The sequence below is a fragment of the Neoarius graeffei genome, chromosome 14 (assembly GCF_027579695.1).
Source record: "Neoarius graeffei isolate fNeoGra1 chromosome 14, fNeoGra1.pri, whole genome shotgun sequence".
Taxonomy (NCBI): Eukaryota; Metazoa; Chordata; class Actinopteri; order Siluriformes; family Ariidae; genus Neoarius; species Neoarius graeffei.
The window spans coordinates 76,693,721-76,715,336 of record NC_083582.1 but is presented as its reverse complement, the minus strand read 5'-3'; the positions used below and the strand labels follow the sequence as shown (position 1 = coordinate 76,715,336).

The 21,616-nt window shown below is 42.4% G+C and overlaps 1 protein-coding gene across 2 annotated transcripts; it reads left to right on the top strand.

Annotated features, from left to right (window-relative positions):
• Positions 1 to 1,313: 1,313 nt before the first annotated feature.
• LOC132898603 (uncharacterized) lies at positions 1,314 to 14,611 on the top strand. 2 transcript variants are annotated; one of them, XR_009656559.1, is made up of 3 exons: positions 1,314 to 1,399; positions 8,867 to 10,783; positions 11,851 to 14,611. XR_009656559.1 is itself a non-coding variant. In XM_060940318.1 (2 exons), exon 2 carries the CDS (start codon positions 8,884 to 8,886, stop codon positions 9,715 to 9,717), a length of 834 nt encoding a protein of 277 aa, XP_060796301.1. In that variant the 5' UTR covers positions 1,314 to 1,399; positions 8,867 to 8,883; the 3' UTR covers positions 9,718 to 14,611. The 2 variants fall into 2 exon arrangements, 1 of the variants encoding a protein (XP_060796301.1); XM_060940318.1 differs by having other exon boundaries at positions 8,867 to 14,611.
• Positions 14,612 to 21,616: the final 7,005 nt, after the last annotated feature.

Sequence of the window (21,616 nt, the reverse complement as noted above, 5' to 3'; positions counted from 1 at the left end):
AGGTACTAACCACTGCATACTGGGAACACCCTACACACAAGATGTACCATTTTGGAGATGTTCAGCCCCAGTCATCTCACCATCACAATTTGGCCCTTGTCAAAGTCGCTCAGATCCTTACGCTCGCCCATTTTTCCTGCTTCCAACACATTAACTTCAAGAACTGACTGCTGGCATTGAGTAATATATTCTAATACTCCATTTATTAGAAAATATTTTGATGCAAATTAATATTTCCAAAACATTAAAAAATTTTGACATAAATTTCAAGAAAACCTAAATAACATGAGACAATATCTTTTTATAACTATTTCAAACAAAACTAAGATCAGTATAACAATTCAATAGCATAAAAAAGCCAATGCGTATTAAAGAAAATGAGGTGTGAGATATTAGTGTGAGCTCTGAGGAATAATCTATAAGTTATTGAACTCTATCAGGATTGATTCATGTGTGATGTGAATTATGTGACCAGTAAACACTGTTAAGACGACTGTGAGAATGAAGTGAAAATGGCAAATAACATGAGAAAATAATCCTGTTTCAACACCTGTCCTAAATAGAAAGGAAGAAAAAATATACGAAAAAGAAAAATACACTGTATAAGAGAAAATCTGAAATAATCTCCGTAAAATAATTATGGACTAGTCGTAAAAGAGCCGAACTGGAAAAGGAAAAAACAGTAACTGTGAAAGGGATCGCTATATGTAAGGAATGTGGGTAAAGTTGAGAAAATAAGAGGAGGTAATGAAAGGGGAAAAAAGTCAGGAGATACTTTTCTTGGGGCAAGTTTGATCAGATACACGTGCTGGGTGTGGTAAGATGGCGGACAGACGGCTTCACTCGTCTGTGCAGCGGGGATTGGCCAATGAGCTCAGTGTAAAACCCTGGAGCGCTCAGAGCCTATCCACCGCTGTACAGACGAGTGAAGCCGTCTGTCCGCCATCTTACCACGCCCAGCACGTGTATCTGATCAAACTTGCCCCAAGAAAAGTATCTCCTGGTTTTTTCCCTTTTATTACCTCCTCTTATTTTCTCAACTTCACCCACATTCCTTACATATCTTTATAGCGCTCTCCTTCGCTGTTATTGGTTTAACACATAAGCTAAATATACGCGAAGAGAGTGGTAAGATGGCGGCTAGGTGGCTTCACTCTGACGAGCCTATGCGCGCTCCAGAGCTCAGTGGGATTGGCCAATGAGCTCTCCAGATATTTTACGTAGAAATCAGCGCCGCTGACTTTCTCGACGCGTCTTTATGACGTCACGTCTTCATAGCCAGGAAGGAACGCAATCGATTGTGACACGGAACACTGTGGCGTCACGTGATCAGGCTAAAACGAGCTGCTCACGCGCGCTTCATTTGTGAGGAGCTGTGTTTGGTTGAAGCTTGATTATTGTGAGTATTATTATTATTGGTTGAAGCTTGATTATTATTATTATTATTATGCAGTTTATTCAATATCAGAATGCAAACATAACCTATGGGACTGTAGCACCTTTACAATCTAAACTGATTTGAAATCTAAATAGGCGGATCATCCAGACGCTCATCTAAGTTTCCAGATCTGTCATTGCTGAAACTTTGAATATTTTCTTTCTATCGTGAATCCTCTCATTAAAAAGTTTATAATCTCTGCTTTCCAAAGAAGTGTATCTGGTTAACACCTGTTCAGTACTTTGGGAGTAACGGCAGGTTGAAGTCGGAACAATAATGAAGGATTCATCAAAATTTTCCCTCTGTTAGTTTTGATGTTCTGATTCACGGGAGACTTTGAAATGAGTTTTCAGAGCTTTACCTACTTATTTTTGCAAATCAAACTGATTCCTGTAAATAAATAACTATTTTAGAATAGAACTGGAGTTGTTTTGATGGAAAATATTGAGATCTTAGTGGTCGGAATGAGATTTAAAAAAAACGGAAGTCAGAAATGCGAGTGTCGATTTCAGTTAATTTAAATGCAATTGGATGTGGGTCAGACAGTTTTTTCGAGGTTCGCCTTGAAAGCTGTGAATATTAATCAAAATAATAATTTTTATTTTTTTTGCGGTCCGGTATCCATCAAATCCTGCGCTCTGATTGGCTGGCGAGCGGGTCCGTATCCTACAATACAGACCCTGGTTACGGATCTCTGGCGACTCGCTTGTTCACAACAACAACAAACATAGTAGCATTTTTTTTTGTGATCAACTTTTTTATTGTTTTTTCTTGGGGGGGGCAGACGGTTACACAGTACATTCATTAAAAAAAAAACTTCTGGTACACATGGATAGATGCATACAGTCCATATAGTCCTTTCAGTCCATATACCAGGGTATGGCCCACAAGGGCATTACAAGGAAAGAGAAAAACAGATAAGTAAAAACATAAGAAGAAAAAAGCACTCAGCCAAAAACAAAACACAGTAATGGTAGTAATACAAATTAAAATTATGTAGACATACTGTAGGTACACTCACTGAAGAGGGGATTTACTTAAATCTTGAATTCTACCTAGGAATGATTGCCATTTCTGTAAAGTGGAAGGCATGGCCTTGTTTAGTCTAGCTGTGTGATATTCTAAATTAACGATATTGTCCAAGTAGTTAATCCAAAGTTTATGAGGTGGAACCTGGGGGTTAATCCATAATTGCAAAATTACTTTTTTGGTGGCTGTAAAGCCTGTCATCAGCATTCTCTGTTGAATAAGGGCATAGTCTAGATCAGTGATGCCATTCAGAAGACAAATGTGTGGTGTTTTTGGGATATTGATGCCCAGCAGTTTTGAGAGGTCCTTTATTACACTAGACCACAGATCTGCAATTATGGGACACTCCTAGAACATATGTAAAAATGTGCCAGGTAGAGCATTACAAATGTTACAGATAGGGCTTGGGGCACGGTTCATCTGGAACTTCCTGTAAGGGGTTGCATACGCTCTGTGGATAGTTTTGTAGTGAATTAGCTGGTGAGCTAGATGCTTTGAACTTTGAGAGAGATTGAGCCATATTTCATCCCAATCCAGTTCTTGATTGTATGCTAGTAGCATACATAGTAGCATTTTTTGTCAACATTTATTCTTTTTTTTACAAGATTTATTTATAAGATTATCAAAAATCTTGTAAATTTTTGCCAGCATTTGTCAGGAGAATAGCATTAATTTTACAGCATGGATAGCGATAACGACAGTGTTCACAGCGAAAGCAAGTTTTACTACCCTGAGGAAGAAGAAATAAAAGAAAACATTTCAGGCGGCATGGTGGTGTAGTGGTTAGCGCTGTTGCCTCACAGCAAGAAGGTCCGGGTTCGAGCCCCGGGGCCGGCGAGGGCCTTTCTGTGTGGAGTTTGCATGTTCTCCCTGTGTCCGCGTGGGTTTCCTCCGGGTGCTCCGGTTTCCCCCACAGTCCAAAGACATGCAGGTTAGGTTAACTGGTGACTCTAAATTGAGCGTAGGTGTGAGTGTGAATGGTTGTCTGTGTCTACTGGCCCTTTTCCACTACCCTTTTTCAGCTCGCTTCAGCTCACTTCAGCCCGACACGGCTCGCGTTTCGACTACCAAAGAACAGCACGACTCAGCTCGCTTCAGCCCTGCTTAGCCCCTAAAACTCGCACGGTTTTGGAGTGGGGCTGAAGCGAGCCAAACTGAGCCGAGTGAGGTTGGGGGCGTGAGCAGACACTCCCCTGTGCACTGATTGGTGAGGAGGAGTGTCCTCACATGCCCACACACGCCCTGCGAGCACGCTGGGATCTGTAAACACCGTAAACCCGGAAGAAGAAGAATTACAAGAATTTCTGAAGCCTTATGCGCCTCGCCTCATCTATACACTCTTGCCAGTATCTGTTGGCGTTGTCGGTGACAACAAGCCACAGCACCAAGACCAGCAACACTAACGACTCCATGTCCTCCATGTTTATTGTTTACTATCCGGGTTGTGAGACTACCGCTTAAAAGCTCACTGATGTCACTGTTTGCGCCGCCTAACGACATCACGTGACGTCCACCCACTTTTGCTAACTCCACCCAATGTGTCCACCCACTTCCAGCCAGCACGGTTCAGCGCGGTTGTAGTCGAAATGCAACTCCACAGCCCCACTCAGCTCGACTCAGCCCGACTCAGCACAGCCCAACTCAGCCGCGTTTGTAGTGGAAAAGTGGCATATGTGTCAGCCCTGTGATGACCTGGCGACTTGTCCAGGGTGAACCCCGCCTTTCGCCCGTAGTCAGCTGGGATAGGATCCAGCTTGCCTGCGGCTAGAGATAATGAGATGAGATTTCATGAGAAGAAACCTTTATTCGTCACCTGCACACTTCAAGCACAGTGAAATTCATCCTCTGCATTTAACCCATCTGAAGCAGTGAACACACACACCCAGAGCAGTGGGCAGCCACACCAGAGCGCCCGGGGCACCTCGCTCAAGGGCACCTTAGCCCAAGGCCGCCCCACGTCAACCTAACCTGCATGTCTTTGTACTGTGGGGGAAACCAGAGCACCCGGAGGAAACCCATGCAGACACGGGGAGAACATGCAAACTCCGCACAGAAAGGCCCTCGCCGGCCGCTGGGTTCGAACCCAGAACCTTCTTGCTGTGAGGCGACCATGCTAACCACTACACCACCATGCCGCCCAAATAGAAAACTAAAAACCTGTAACTGTTGCTAACGCCGAGCAAAAACATGGCTGAATCCTGAATGACTCAATTTTGTATAAATAGGGGACTACATAGGCAGCAAAATGTAGTTTTTTTCCTGCCATGGAAGTGCACTTGTATACCGAGGAGGAAACAATTTGCATTACAGCTGTGAATGAGGATTCAAAATGGCGGCTCGGCTCAGTTTTCTCTTTCGGGTGCTCTCGTTTTCTGTTAGAATTTGGTAAAGAAAAAAATGTATATATTATTTACCAGCTTATGGCCTTGAATACTGACCTCGGCCCAGAGAGCCTCGCTCAGTACTTTCAAGACCTCGGGCACGGTATTTCACCATACGGACCTCCCAGCTGGTAAATAACACATACTAGTGCATCTCAAAAAATTGGAATATTGTGAAAAAGTTCAATATTTTCCATCAGTTATTTAAGAAAGTGAAAATGTTATATATTATAGACTCATTACACATAAACTAAAATGTTTCAAGCATTTTTCTATTTTAATTTTAATCAGTATGGCATACAGTACAAAAACATAAAAAAAAACCATCTCAAATTATTAGAATATTTCATTTCGAGTTTGAGTAAAACAGTATGAACACAGTGTATCTCTCGGTCTAGTTCAGTACACACAACCACAATCATGGGGAAGACTGCTGACTTGACTGTTGTCCAGAAGATGATCACTGATGCCCTCCACAAGGAGGATAAGCCACAAAAGGTCATTGCTGAAAAGGGTGGCTGGAAAAGGTGCACAAGCAACAGGGATGGCCGCAGTCTTGAGAGGATTGTCAAGAAAAGTTGATTCAAGAACTTGGGAGAGCTTCACAAGGAGTGGACTGAGGCTGGTGTCAGTGTATCAAGACCCATCACGAACAGACAGCTTCAAGAAAGGGGATACAACTTTCGCATTCCTAATATCAGGCTACTCCTGAGCCAGAGACAATGTCAGAAGTGTCTTATCTGGGCTCAGGAGAGAAAGAAATGGACTGTTGCTCAGTGGTCCAAAGTCCTCTTTTCAGATGAAAGTACATTTTGCATTTAATTTGGAAATCACGGTTCTAGAGTCTGGAGGAAGAGTGGAGAGGCACAGGATCCAAGGTGTTTGAAGCCCAGTGTGAAGTTTCCACAGTCTGTGATGATTTGGGGTGCCATGTCATCTGCTGGTGTTGGTCCACTGTATTTTATCAAGTCCAAAGTCAACACAGCCATCTACCAGGAGATTTTAGAGCACTTCATGCTTCCATCTGCTGACGAGCTTTTTGGAGATGCTGATTTCCTTTTCCAGCAGGACTTGGCACCTACCCACAGTGCCAAAACTACTACCAAATGGTTTGCTGACCATGATATTACTGTGTTTGATTGGCCAGCCAACTTGCCTGACCTGAACCCAATAGAGAATCTATGGGGTATTGTCAAGAGGAAGATGAGAAACACCCGACTCAAAAATACAGATACGCTGAAGGCCACTATCAAAGCAACCTGGGCTTCAATAACACCTCAGCAGTGCCACAGACTGATCACCTCCATGCCACACCGCATCGATACAGTAATTCATGGTAAAGGAGCCCCAACCAAGTATCGAGTGTATAAATGAACATACTTTTCAGAAGTTGGACATTTCTGGATTGTAAATCCTTTTTTTGATTGATCTTAGGGAATATTCTAATAATTTGAGATACTGGATTTCTGAGTTTCATGAGCTATAAGCCATAATCATCAAAATTAAAACAAAAAAGGCTTTAAATATTTTACTTTACATGTAATGAATATAGAATATATGAAAGTTTACCTTTTTGAATTAAATTATGAAAAAAAGGAACTTTTTCATGGTATTCTAATTTTTTGAGATGCACTAGTATGTATTCTTTCGTATAAACACTAGAGTAGCGGCTACAATTATCGACACCTTAACGATCTTTTGGCTGTTGCAAAAGTAGAAAAGACTTTCAATACATCTAATTTCTATTGCAATCAGATTCCAAATACTCTATAAATGTTCTATTCTGTTATGAATCAGAAAAAATTATTATAACTCACAGCACTTTTATTGGTAAATTGTGCATGAATAATTACTCAAACTTCCACTGGAAAAAAAAGCGAGTTGATTCCCGATTACGTAGCGTATGAGATCACGTGACACCATTCCACAATTATAGACATCCAGATAATTATTTATAAAAAAAAATTGGTATGTGGCATTAACAAAACATATTTTTATTTACAATGTGTTTTCCATAGACTTATATTTAGTACAAAATATATTTTATATAACTATATGGATGTCGGTGTTTTACGTAAATGAGGAAGTAATTCTAATGTTTGTAAACGAATGAACTGATAATGTTTAACCTGCGTCAGAAAATCTTTTGTTCCACTTTCTATGTATTTTCGTAGATCACATTTTGTTCATCATTCGTTGTTTTGTATTAATTTCTAGTTTTGTAGTTTACCAATAAATATCAACAGGAAATTGACATCGTAACTACATGAAAATCCAGGTCAAAGGTCGCATGTCATTCCTCGAACCAACATATAAAATATCTACTGATATTGTAATATGTGGTAGTTATTTACAACAAACTGAAATAAATAATGCCGCTTTTCCACTACAAACGCGGCTGAGCCGTGCCGTGCTGAGTCGAGCTGAGCGGGGCTGTTGGAGTTGCATTTCGACTACAACCGCGCTGAACCGTGCTGGCTGGAAGTGGGTGGACACATTGGGTGGAGTTAGCGAAAGTGGGTGGACGTCACGTGATGTCGTTAAGCGGCGCAAACAGTGACATCAGTGACCTTTTAAGCGGTAGTCTCACGACCCGGATAGTAAACAATAAACATGGAGGACATGGAGTTGTTAGCGTTGCTGGTCTTGGTGCTGTGGCTTGTTGTCACCGACAACGCCAACAGATACTGGCAAGAGCGTATAGATGAGGTGAGGCGCATAAGGCTTCAGAAATTCTCGTAATTCGTAATTCTTCTTCTTCTGGGTTTATGGCATTTACAGATCCCAGCGTGCTCGCGGGGCGTGTGTGGGCATGTGAGGACACTCCTCCTCACCAATCAGTGCACAGGGGAGTGTCTGCTCACGCCCCTAGCCTCACTCAGCTTGGTTTGGCTCGCTTCAGCCCCACTCCAAAACCGTGCGAGTTTTGGGTGCTGAGCAGGGCTGAAGCGAGCCGAGTCGTGCCGTTCTGAGGTAGTCGAAACGCGAGCCGTGTCGGGCTGAAGTGAGCCGAAAAAGGGTAGTGGAAAAGGGCCATATATAAATAAAATTTTTTAAATGGAATAGAAAAATCTGAATATTTCAAGCATGTAATTTTGATATGCTAGGAATTTAATTCTGGTCTAATTCTATTTATTGCAATCGGATTCCAAATACTCTATAAACATTCGATTCTGTTATGAATCAGAAAAGAAAATATATAAATCACAGCACTTTTATTTTTTAAATTACTTCATCTACTCAGGGATGAAAGTAGGGCTGTGCGATATATCGAATATACTCGATATATCTCCAAAAATTCTGTGTGAGAGACATAAAATTATTATATCGTAACTATCAAGTATTTTATGGTCATCTGCCAACTTGCGTTTGTTTCGTGTTTGTTGCGTTTGTTTAAAACCTTTTCCGGTGGTTTTCTCCCTGTCCCTCAGGCAGTAACGCGAGAGGCTGCCTAAGGGTAAAAAAAAACAATAACGTCACGCACTCGCCAGCCAATCCCGGGCGACATCTCGGTGCTGAAAGGAACTTCCGGGAAGATTTTCTAGTTTCGGTTTACAGCGCTGACTCAGTTCGTGCAATCGCTGATGTTGCGTAGGCTACCGTGTAAGCTCTGTCAATTTCAGCGACAAATTAAAAATGGAAGCGGACGAATTGGTTCCTAAAAGAACTAGTAAGGGGTCAGTCATCTGGCATTTTTTTGGATATCGCGAGGAGGACGTGGAGCAGCAAATGCCAATTTGTAAAGTGTGCAAAAAAACTCATCACGAAAGGCAGCAGCACTACAAATATGTTACATCACCTGAAAACTCACCCGGTACAGTATGAAGAGTCTCTTAAACTCCGAACTAAAAATAAAATAAAAACAGCATATGGTGATTGCGAGTTCATAGTTTATCTCAATTGTCATCATATTTATCTCAATACCATCTTATTAATAAGACTGACACATTCTTAAAAGTTCTAGCAATATTTATTATTATTATTGCTTTATTAATATAATATTTTTGTATTATTATAGTACTGTTGTCAGAGTGGATGATGGAACACGCGTCTGATGATGATCATGTGTCCACATCGAGTTCCCCTGACCAGAGCACGCACGACAAGAACTCACAGCTGCGTGAGGAAAATACGAGTCTGAAGGCTCAGGTTGCGCATCTGCAGATGATCCTGAATGACATCTCTCTGTTCGACATCGAGAAGCCCACAATGCTGGAGGCTCTCGATCGGTCCTGTGCGAGAGAGCAGGAACTGAAGGAGCGCGTGAAAGAGGAGGAGCGGGAAACCGAGTCCATTCTCGACGCGCTCGCGGATCTGAGATACATCCTCCAAAATAAAAAAGTCAAGCAAACAAGATTAGAACATCTCAAAAGATCTATGTTTTCAGCCAAATGTGCCCTGGAGGATATGCAGTTCCTGCTCACACAGAAAGAGGAGGTCATTGTGAGGAGAAATGCAGAGATTGACGAATTACTGGCCTTGCATGAGAACTGTTTCGAGCACATGAAGGCAACTGTCACGCGGATCGAGGAGGCGCAAAAAACAATAGAAGAGGTACGCAAAAGGGGGCGTTTGCGCCTGCCTGGAATTATTTGCGAGACTTGCATAAAGGAGAAGGAGACTGCTCCAGCTCCGGTGAAAACCGTTCCCAGTGAAGAGAGACCATCCGAACCAGGGGGCATGCAGATCACACTGTACAGCTTGCCCTTCATCATACTCCTCCTGTTCTTTGCTATTTCCTCCATGATCTCAGCATTCAGCAGTGAAAATACACGAGACATCTCATGCATTGATGTCCTCCTGAACAGCGTGGAGAAGCTTTTTGGTTGTGTCGGTTGTGTTTATTGTGTTGGTCAACCATTATTTTAATTTCTCAGAGGAAGGATGCAGAGACGAAAGAAGAAATATCTTTACAAAAGAACAGTTTAGAGCTTGTGGAGGAAAAAAGGGGGACAGCCGGCTGGACCTGACCACTCAAACTTACTGTACCTGACTAAAATCCACCTGAATCAAACCTCTAACCTCAACGTATCTCACCCAGCACATTACATGGCCTTTAGCAAATGCTCTTATCCAGAGCGACGTATAACAAGTGAAAAAGTCCGGTACAAGAAATGCTGAACTTCTAGACCAGAAAGTTCTAGTGCCAAGTGAACAAGTGACAGAACAACACGTGGTTACATTAACAGAATATTGCACTATCAGCAAACAGCCAAGGAAAACAACTCAACCACACAAAGGAGCCAACAAAGTACAGCTAAACAGAGAAAAATAAAACTCTAATGGCTAACCCCAGGCCAGACAGGAAGTACATTACGTTTAGTAGACGCTCTTATCCAGAGCAACGTAGAATACACCCAGAGCAGCAGTTGGGGGTTCAGTGCCTTGCTCAAAGGGACTTCAGCCATTCCTGCTGGTCCAGGGAATCAAACCGGCAACCTTTTAGTCCTGAAGCGGCTTCTCTAACCGTTAGGGCATGGTTTCCCCCAGCACACAGCTTGGGTTGGTCAAGGCTCCTAAGCAGTTAGTGATACATCCTATCTCATTATTGTTGCTCAGGAAGTCCTGCTACTGTGGGATCATCTACAAATTGATGATACAGTTTGAGTCCCACTGTGCCAACAACAACGGGCTGAGCACAGAACCCTGGAATGTGATGGTGCAGGAAGTGTCGCGTCTAATCCGAACAGTGTGATTGTTTAGTCAGGAAGTCCAGGATTCAGCCGCAGAGATTGTCAAGAGCATCAAAGAGATTCCTCGGTGTTCATCTGGCGGAGAACCTCACCTGGTCCCTCAACACCAGCTCCACAGCCAAGAAAGCCCAGCAGCGTCTCTGCTTCCTACAAAGGCTGAGAAAAACCCGTCTGTCATCTCCCATCTCTCTGTAGACTATAGAGGCTTTGCAACATCACATGACCCCCCCCCCATAGCAACGGTAACTATGCTGCCATGACAGGAGGAAGCTTGTAGTGCTTCATTCAGATGAGTTAGTTGTTACTGATCAGTATGGGAAGGTTTTGCTGCGTTTTTGGATGTGCAAATCATTCAAAACGAAACAAAGACATCAGATTTGTTAATTTACCAAAAATAATTCATCATCAGGGAGAAAATAGAGAAATTTCTCAACGTAGAAGGGGGGAAAAACATTCAGCAGGACTTAGTGTTGAACGGAGAGATCAGAAACTTTGTGGGATGCTCACTTCATTTCCATGAAAGTAAGAATTCCAAAATAATAATAATAATAATAATTTCAGAACTGCAGCGAGGTGCTCGTTCTGGTACAGAGAAGTGGACATGAGCTTGAGACAAAGTGCAGTGAGATGCTCAAGCTCATGTCCATCTCTCTGTTGCCCCTTTTCCACCAAAGCAGTTCCAGGGCTGGTTCGGGGCCAGTGCTTAGTTTGGAACCGGGTTTTCTGTTTCCACTGACAAAGAACTGGCTCTGGGGCCAGAAAAACCGGTTCCAGGCTAGCACCAACTCTCTGCTGGGCCAGAGGAAAGAACCGCTTATGTCAGCGGGGGGGCGGAGTTGTTAAGACCAACAACAAGACCGCGAAAGATCGCCATTTTTAAGCGACGAGAAGCAGCAGCTGTACAAACGCGAAGTCATCCATTACTATTATTGTTGTTGCTGCTGCTGCTTCTTCCGTGTTGTTTTTGCTTCGATATTCGCGCCAAGGTTTATGCAAACGTAGTGACGTAACTGACGTATACAGCGATGTAATGACGTGGCTCCCCTTAGCACCACGAGCTATGGAAAAGCAAACTGGTTCTCAGCTGGCTCGCAAGTTGAACGAGTTGTGAACCAGCACCAGCCCCGAACCAGCCCTGGAACTGATTTGGTGGAAAAGGGCTATGTATAAGAACAAGCACCTCGCTGCACTTTGCATGTTTGCGAGCCATTTTTCCCTTCTACATTTCAAAATCTCTCTTTTTTTTTTTACCTCCTGATGAATTACTTTTGGTAAATAAAAAAAAATCTGATGTCTTTGTTTTGTTCAGAACGAAGCACTACAAGCTGCCTCCTGTCATGGCTACGTAGTTACTGTTGCTACGGGGGTCACATGACACTGCAAAGCCTCTATATTTTCCAGACAGACTATAGAGAGCATACTGAGCAGCTCCATCACGGTCTGGTTTGGGAATTGCACCGTCTCGGCTCGCAAGACCCTGCAGTGGATAGTGAGGACAGCTGAGAAGATCATCGGAGTCTCTGTTCTCCATCCGGAAAGCCACCAGCATTGAGGACGACCCCACACATCCCCGCCACACATCCCTCACACGATCTCTTCACCCTCCTGCCGTGTGGAAAAAGGTACCGGGCCTTCAGGATCTGAAACAGTTTCTTTCCGCATGCCATCAGACTCCTCAACTCTGCGGGACTGGACTGATACACGCGCGGATCGTTGAACACACCACTCTCACTGCAGCGTTTGCACCGTGAAGAACGATACACATCACTTTTTACAATGTTTACAATGCTTATCAATTTGCACAATGTTTAAATTTATTTTTTTACCATATTGCTACCTCAAAACACACACTCAGACTTTCCGTACGTTATCAGTAACAGGTACAGTGGAACTGGTTGCTACTGTATTGTCTGTCTGTGCTAGTTGTCGTTTTTGCACTGTCCTTGATGTCTGCACTTTAAATGTTTTGCATTTTATGTTGTTCGTGTAGTTTATAGTCTGTAATGTTTGCACTCATTGCACTTTATCTTGTTAGATGTAGACTTGTAGTCCTGTGATGTTTTATGTAGCACCGTGGTCCTGGAGAAATGTTTCGTTTTAATTGTGTACTGTACCCAGGGCCGTTGACAGCTTTGGCTGGGCCCGGGACAAAATAATCTGAGTGGGCCCCCCCACACACACATACGCGCGCACGCACATCGCCACACAGCAACCACCCACACCCAACACCCTCTTTTCACAGTCTCCATTCACTCCAACCCTTAAATAACAGGTATTCCAAGCCCATTATAACAGTCAACCATTTTATTTCAACATTTCTACATATTTACAGTTTGAACATTTCCTTAGTCTGCAACTATTCAGGTGCGAAATGCAATGCGCCGGACTTTTGCTGTGGCAAAGTCGTCAATAAGGTCATTGAAGTCCAGCTTCTTTGCAAGTTCGCGCTCTATAGAGAGCATAGCCAGCCCATTGAGCCTCTCCTGTGACATGTTTGAGCGCAGGTAGCTGATAAACCAAAATGATTGTTTACGGGATGGAACCGGGCCTCAATGAGAACGGAGTTATGGCTTTCCCAAAACCTGAACATACAAGCATCACCACTAGTGATGTGTACAGTGAGTTTTTCAGTGTATTTTTTTGTCTTGTTTTTCATAAACGTCCTTTCCGTACTCGATTTAGAATGTTACAAAAAAATTGACACCCTCCCAACCACGTAACATTAGCCTATCTGACCTGGGGGCTGACACGTTTATTACGGATAAACCAAAAGGATTACAACGTTCCCTGGATATAGAACTGGACCGAGAAGATTTCAAAATCTTAACGTGTAAGCAACAACAATAAAACAGAGGTTGTTTTATTCATTTAGGGCTTATTAGGCTACTTTCATTAATTGCGCTTTTCATACAGGCCTATCATTTTTCACTTGAGCAAGGGAATTGTTTGAAGAGTATCCAGTCTAAGCAAAAGTTTAATGTTTTGCAACAGACTAACCTCAAAACACCCCATTTATAGCCCATTCGTTACATTAAACTCTATCTAGCTGGCAATTTCACATGCCGTCGTATCTACACAGGATGATTTCCAACAAAATAAGGTTTAATTAACAAGAGGCAGCGTTCCACGGGCTTTCAGCTAACCGGAGTCCAGCTCAGCGCAGCTCAGCAAGCGTGCCTAAAACATTTGGATATGAGTGCGGGCCAATGTGCTATTCTTTGCTTCATTGAGATATATGCAACACAGTGTTATTAAACCGATATGTTTATGAAATAATTCAATGCCCTGTGCATTTCAGTGTTCACTCAGTGTACCCTGCTATCCCCTACTTTATAATTATGAATGGCGCGTCGCGCGTGCTGGGGTTACATTACGGGGCTGGAAAAAAGTTATGTGTCTTACCTGGCTCAGCTAAATATCTATGCAGTGAGCCCCTGAGGCTCTTGGCTTCTTCATCTCTTTTTTCTTTTCTTTGCTCCTGACTTGTGCATGTTGGCAAACGGGCTCGCATGCTTATTGTCGAAGTGTTGTGATGGAATAGTGCCGTGTTATTTGGCGCCTTAATCAAAGACCAAACCATTTCTGCATTAGGGGTGGTAGGTGGGTTCTTGAATCTATTTTCGAAGACAATAAAGGCAAAAGAACCAGAAATCATTCATTGAATGCAAATATAGCACATTTTTCTCCCCCAAATCACATTTTGAAATGAAACAGAATGATTAATGGCATCTTCATGAGGGACCAGTTCTGGGCCCCCCCCTCATGCCTGGGCCCGGGACAAAATACCCGGTTGTCCCCCCCTGTCGACGGCCCTGACTGTACCAACTGTATGTGCTTGAAATGACAATAAAAAAAGCCTTGACCAGAGGGAGGGAGTGAAGTCCAGTAGGTTTGATTGATTTGGGGCCCTTTTTCATCCAGAGCCCTGAACTACAGCCCTGGCCTTACTCTACTCTGCACTATACTGAACTAACAATAACATTGGCTCCAGCTCACACACAACCCTGATGGATATGGGGTGTAGACAATGGATGAGTAAATAAACAAACAAATTATTTTTCATCATCATATTATTATTATTATTAGTAGTAGTAGTAGTAGTAAAAAGGGTCAGTAAGGTTTTTTGTCCACAAATGAGCAGTCTCTGCATTTTTGAGGTCCGGTTTCATTTCTCAATCTCACTTGAAAAAACATTGCCCTCTTGTGGAATATTGCATGGTTCAGGAAAGTTGGGAACGTGCACACAAAACAATATTATTTATTCTATCCACATTCACTGGATATGAGCAATTACACGCTCTGATTGGCTACTCTACTACAAGGCTATCAGCTCATACCGTGAGTAGAGAAAAACAAAATGGCAGAGCATTTTACTGAACCAACCAAGGATGTAATAAAAACTACTCAAAAACAAAACACCCCCCAAAACAACAAAATATGGAATAAAAGTATTTGATGGTAAGAACATCAATTTTTGTTTTATTTTTCAAGAATTATTATTGCATTTTTCACAAATTGCTCCTGTCATTTCGCCGATTTGTTTACATTCTAAGCGGAAATGATTTTGTCAGACGTTTTGTATAAAGTTTTTATTTATCGAATTTAATAAAAATAAAAATGCTGTTTCTCAAAATCTAGTGAATGTGGATAGAATAAAACAGTTATTCCACTCAGTTTCGTCGTACATGGATTCTAGACAACTCGGTGCTATGCACCTCGCCACCTGTCAGCTCATGTATGACTTGATTTCGTGGAATAACTTAAATATCCTTATTGTATGCGCTATATTTTTTTACAAATTGTATGAAATTCCAATTTACGATATATTTTAATTATGTACATTAAAATGGAAATCCAGAGGAAATGAGAGAGAGGGGGGGGATAGATGAAAAATGTCAGCAGTTAAATGACAAATAAAATTTGAAAAATTACATTCTTAGAGATGTTCAGTGCACCTCTCTCACACACGCACACAATAATATAAGAATTATTCGCATAGAGATGGTAAATTTTGTCTTGTTGCACACCTTTTTATATCTGACTCAAACTAGAAACGTTTTTATTTAGTATGCCTCGAATAGAATCGAATGCCTTTATGGTCACTGCACAAATGTACAATGAAATTTAGTTCATTATAGGAGAGTAAAGCTGCTGCGTACATGCGCACCTCCACTCGTGGGCACTTCAGCCCAAGGCCGTCCCATGTTAACCTGCATGTCTTTGGACTGTGGGGGAAACCAGAGCACCCCGAGGAAACCCACGTGGACACGGGGAGAACATGCAAACTCCACACGGAAAGGCCCCCATTGGCCACTGGGCTCGAACCCAGAAACTTCTTTCTGTGAGGCGACAGTGCGAACCACCACACCACTGACTTCCAACAGAACTACAGCAAGTGGTACACAGTGAGAAAGGAGTGAGTCAACTGTGCCAACGTTTCTACAAAGGCCTGATGTACTGTATGTCTGCATACCAACAATAATATTAATGCTGTAAACATCTGCAAAATGTCCAAACAGCTTCTGGTGTGGTCCAGTCAAATCAAACAAAACTGATCAGTCCTGTCCCGTTTGATCTGACGGCTTTCCTGGCCAACTTTGTGTTTTTTCACGCAGCCCATGTTGTTCTTGGTTGAGGACAGTTAATGATTGTGACTTACCGGTAATAACAGGTGGAGATGACAGGCAGGTTTAGAGAGCTAGCCGAGGACTGTAGAGTGCGTGCACGTATTCTGACGTCAACACGCGCTTTACGGTGTAGGTCAGAGGTCATGTGTGGGATGAGGTCAGAATAAAGTAGAGTCACACAAACTTTATTCCACACATTGCACACTATTTAACATGCTATTACAGGTACATTGGTGCCAATGGGGTCGGCACGGGCCAGATATTTGGGTCTTGAGGGCTGGATCTTGCTCATGGGCTGCCGTTTAGGGTTTGGGGTTCGAGAGAGCACTTTCTATGTTTCATATTGATACAATTGGCAGCATGAATCCAGAAAGAAGCACCAGAAGGAAGGCTAAGGACAAGAAAGAAGAGGTATCAGTATTTGATGGTGCTGGCTAATAAGCTTGAGAACTCAAATTTTGAAAAATGGAGGATCATATTTATTATTTAGTACAAGAAAAAGCAAGGGTATTGGAAGTATAATACAGGCACCCGGACCTTTCTGATCACATGTTACAGGCATTTAGCAGACACGCTGATCCAGAGCAACATACAACACACCCAGAGCAGCCTGGGGAGCAGGTGGGGGTTATTCAGTCCCCCCAGGATTCCGTGGGCCTTTTTTGTGATTGTTGTGGGCTAAAATGTCTGATGTTGCGGGGGTTTTCCAAAAAATTGCGATGAAAGTTGCAGTGTTTTTTAGGTTTTTGTTGCGATTACATTGCGGGAGGAAGTGAAAGTTGCGAGAAATTGTTGCGATTTTCTCTTTTTGTGATTAAAATTGAGTGATATGTTAAATATTAAGTTATTACTGAAAAATTATTGATTAAAAAAACAAAGACACTGAGAAATGGTCCTATAAACAACTTTACCAATATAAAAGATTACCAGGACTACAAAAATGCAGAAAAATAGGCTTTACTTATCCAAATGCACCTGTTGGTTCAAAAGTTAAAGTGCAGAGAACCTCACAGCACAACATGAAGTTCCCTTAAAATATAATATAAATGCCTCAGCTTTCATGTAAGAAAAAAAAAACTATTAATACTAGTACTGTGTGCAGGCAGTCTCTCCTGAAGACTAAATTAAACAATAATTATAAACTAATAAAATAAATGGCTCAGGCTTCATAGAAGAAAAAAACAATTTGAACAGAATCTCACAGTATGATGCTGAAGCTGCCTAAACAATGGAAAATAAAATAGCATTTTGGCAAAAATGTTGGCATCCATTAATTTCTTGTATTAAGTAAAAAAATAATGTAAAGTGCACACAGTCCTTCACTGTAAACATAACACACTTTCAGTAACAGAATTTAAGCCTACATAAACACTGACTCGCACATGCAGTGTTGCCAGATACTGCTGACGTTTTCCAGCCCAAAATATGTTCAAAACCCGCCAAAATGCACTTAAAACCGCCCCATTGGGTGGGAAAACGCCCAATCTGGCAACACTGTGCACATACTCCTTCTCTTGAACATATACACGGAAGTAAGGCGGAATGTAGTTTGTGGACATCACCAACGATTGGTCAAATTTGCAGGAAAGTTGCAGTGATTGGATATAATTGCAACACCACCCTGAATTCGCAGGGATTGGTTGAATTTGCGTTGAAGTTGCAAATTGCAACATCGCGAAATCCTGGAGGGTCTGGTTAGGTGCCTTGCTCAAGGGCACTTCAGCCATTCCTGCTGGTTCAGGGAATCAAACCGGCAACCTTTCAGTCCCAAAGCTGCTTCTCTAACCATTAGGCCATGCCTTCCCCATATATATTACATTACAGGCATTTACAGATGCTCTTATCCAGAGCGACGTACAACAAGACCCTGACATACCCCCAGCAGTGGGCAGCCCAGGAAGCAGTAGGGGATTAGGTGCCTTGCTCAAGGGCTCTTCAGCCATTCCTGCTGGTCCAGGGAATCAAACCAGTGACCTTTTGGTCCCAAATCTGCTTCTCTCCCCATTAGGCCATGGCTTATATTACATCTTTGTTCATCCCACAGGTTTTTGATTGCTCACTCATGTCTGAAAATAAAAAACCTCTCTCTTGCACAGCCATTTTTTTGTACCCCAATACTGATGCACACCTCAGGTAGGGTTGCCACCTGTGTCTGACAGAAATCCTGGACATTTCGACCATCCAATCGACCTTTTTGCTTGTAAGCAACGGCGCCCTTCGCACATCTAACCCAAGACAAAAATCGCCCTTCTATGCTGAAATTGTATTGCTCTAATTAGTAAAAATGACACTTTTGCTAGTTATTTGTTTAGTTAATTGCTTTACATAATATAGCAGGTCTTCATTATTTTGGTTTATTTCCAACAGTTTTTGGTTGTGGACACCTGGGGCAGTAGTGGGCACAGGTAAAAGGGGAATACATACTGTAATTAAATTCTGTTTGTTTGCTTATGTGGAATAAAAATAAATAATCTAATTTTTCATTGTATCTAAGAATACCTGAATGTAACAATGTAAGGTGTAGTGTCAAACAGCTTACCTGATTGCTTAGAGTGTGGTGTGTGCTTTGCTTGTGCTTGCCTGTGCCTCTGCTGCTCTTGGCTAAACAAATACATAGGAGGACATGTAACTGATATAACTGGGCACATACAGGAGTATGTACTACACTACACTATTTCATTTAATTCACCAAAACCTTACCTAATCTTCCATTTATATTTGGTGTTTTTCTTTGCTGCTGCTATGAGTCCTGGCTGATTTTCAATGAATGTCTTGAACTCAGTACAGGACAACTGAAAGTTTAGCCTGACTTGAAGCTCAGCCTTCACCATTGCAACAGAGAGTCTGTTTGTTTCTTTTATCAGTCCAAGCATCCTCCATTGCCCCTTTTCCACCAAAGCAGTTCCAGGGCTGGTTCAGGGCCAGTGCTTAGTTTGGAACCGGGTTTTCTGTTTCCACTGACAAAGAACTGGCTCTGGGGCCAGAAAAACCAGTTCCAGGCTAGCACCAACTCTCTGCTGGGCCAGAGGAAAGAACCGCTTACGTCAGCAGGGGGGCGGAGTTGTTAAGACCAACAACAATAAAAAAGACCGCGAAAGATCGCCATTTTTAGGCGATGAGAAGCAGCAGCTGTACAAACGCGAAGTCATCCATTATTATTATTATTGTTGTTGTTGTTGCTGCTGCTTCTTCGTGTTGTTTTTGCTTTGATATTCGCGCCAAGGTTTATGCAAACGTAGCGCCGTAACTGACGTATACAGCGACGTAATGACGTATTCAGCGACGTAATGACGTTTTCAGCGACGTAATGACGTGCTCTGCTTAGCACGGTGAGCTTGGAAAAGCAAACTGGTTCTCAGCTGGCTCGCAAGTTGAAATACACATTTTGCCCATTATGTACAAAAAACCGGGACATTCAGTGTCCCGGATTTTTATTTTTTTTTCCGGGACAGACCATGAAAATCCGGGACAATCAGGAAAAACCGGGACAGGTGGCAACACTAACCTCAGGTCACAACCAGTCCTGTGAACTTTCCTGGCAAGCTTTCTATAATAAAATTAAAGTGCACCTCCTATTGTATCAATACTGTATATAAAGCTTCTCAGGCCCGCTGCCGTTGCGTTCACCCCATCTTAGAATCAATGTGTCAAAAACGGAGATGCTGATGGCAACAAACTCTGCACTGACCTGAAAGATATTACAGACTGTTGGAAAGAGCATTTTGAGAACTTGCTCAACCAACAAGGATCTGCCAGCATGTAGATGGCTGGAAAGAAGGCCCACACGAGAAGAGCTGTGCAGCCCTATCACCCTGGAAGAAGTGCAAAAAGCCTTGAAGACTAGCCGGAACCGCAAAACTCTAGGATAAGACTGTATTCCTGCTGAGGTCCTGAAATTTGGTGGTGCTGCTCTGCAGAGAGAGCTTCTGAACCTGTTCAATGCATGCTGGGAAAACCTGAGCCTACCCCAAGACTTTACAGATGGACTTATTGTCACCATATACAAAAAGAAAGGTGAGAGAAATGAATGCAGAAATCACAATAGCAAATCATCTTTGCTATCTATTGCTTGGAAAGTCTTAGAAAAAAATCATCCTCAATTGGTTAAAGGGTCTCTCAGAAGATATACTACCTGACAGAATGTGGCTTCAGAGCTGGCAGATCCACTTCTGATATGATATTCTCACTGCGACAACTTAAAGAAAAAGCACTTGAGCAAAACCAACCTCTCTATGTGTTTTTTGTCGATTTCTCCAAAGCCTTCAACTCTGTTGATAGAAAAACCTTATGGAAAGTGCTTGAAGTCTACGGATGTCCACCTAGAATGATCTCCATGATTAGACTCTTTCATGATGGAATGACTGGGAAAGTTACAATCGGAGGTGACATCAGTGATAGTTTTGAAATCAAGTACGGAGTAAAACAAGGCTGTGTGATGGCACCAACTTTATTTACTCTCTACCTTGCAGCAGTCCTAGAGGCAATGTCTATTGATCTAACAAAGGGTGTGTACATTCGAAGTCGCATAGATGGAGGGCTATACAACCTTGCCCGACTGAAGGCTGCTACCAAAACCAGAGAGATATGCATCTGTGAGCTACTTTACGCTGATGACTCAGCCCTCGTAGCAACTGACCCTGATGACATGCAAGAGATTGCCGATCGCTTCACCAGCGCTGCTTCTCTATTTGGGCTTAGAATCAATGTGTCAAAAATGGAGATGCTTTACCAGCCACCTCCGCACAGCACCTTTGCAGATCCCAAATTATGTATACAAGTGAATGGCGAGGCACTGAAACTTACTGAATTCTTCGCTTACCTAGGCAGCACTGTTACAAGTACCAACAGCTCTGACTTAGAAGTGGATAGGCGCATACAATCTGCGAATAAAGCCTTCGGTGCCTTGCACAAGTGGCTATGGTCCCGCCATGGCATCAAACTCGCCACTAAAATCAAAGTACACAACACTGATGTTATTCCTGTACTGCTGGACTCCACAGAAACCATGATACTCCACCAAAAACACTTGAAGAAACTCACTCGAATCCAACTCAGACACCTGCGCCAATTCCAGGGCATTAAATGGCAAGATAAAATCCCTGATGTCGATGTTCTGGAACAAGCAAACACCATAAGTGTAGAAGCAATCATCACCACCTCACAACTCAAGTGGGCAGGGCATGTGAGAAGGATGCCAGATACTCGGCTGCCCAAGATAGTGTTCTATGGAGAGCTCACTAGAGGAAAGAGGAACCAAGGAGGACAAAAGCTTCATTACAAAGACGTACTTAAAGGAGTACCAAATATAATATATACAGTTGCTGATGTGACAAAGTAACGTATTCTTAAGTATTCTATCAAATTTATATACTAGAAAACAACGAAATATCTTGGTAATTGTAAATATAATACTTTATACGCTAAACCGCACAAGAGTCGCCATTTTTA

Excerpts from the sequence above, each read along its gene's own strand:
- LOC132898603 (XM_060940318.1), top strand. The coding sequence starts at position 8,884 with ATGATGGAACACGCGTCTGATGATGATCATGTGTCCACATCGAGTTCC.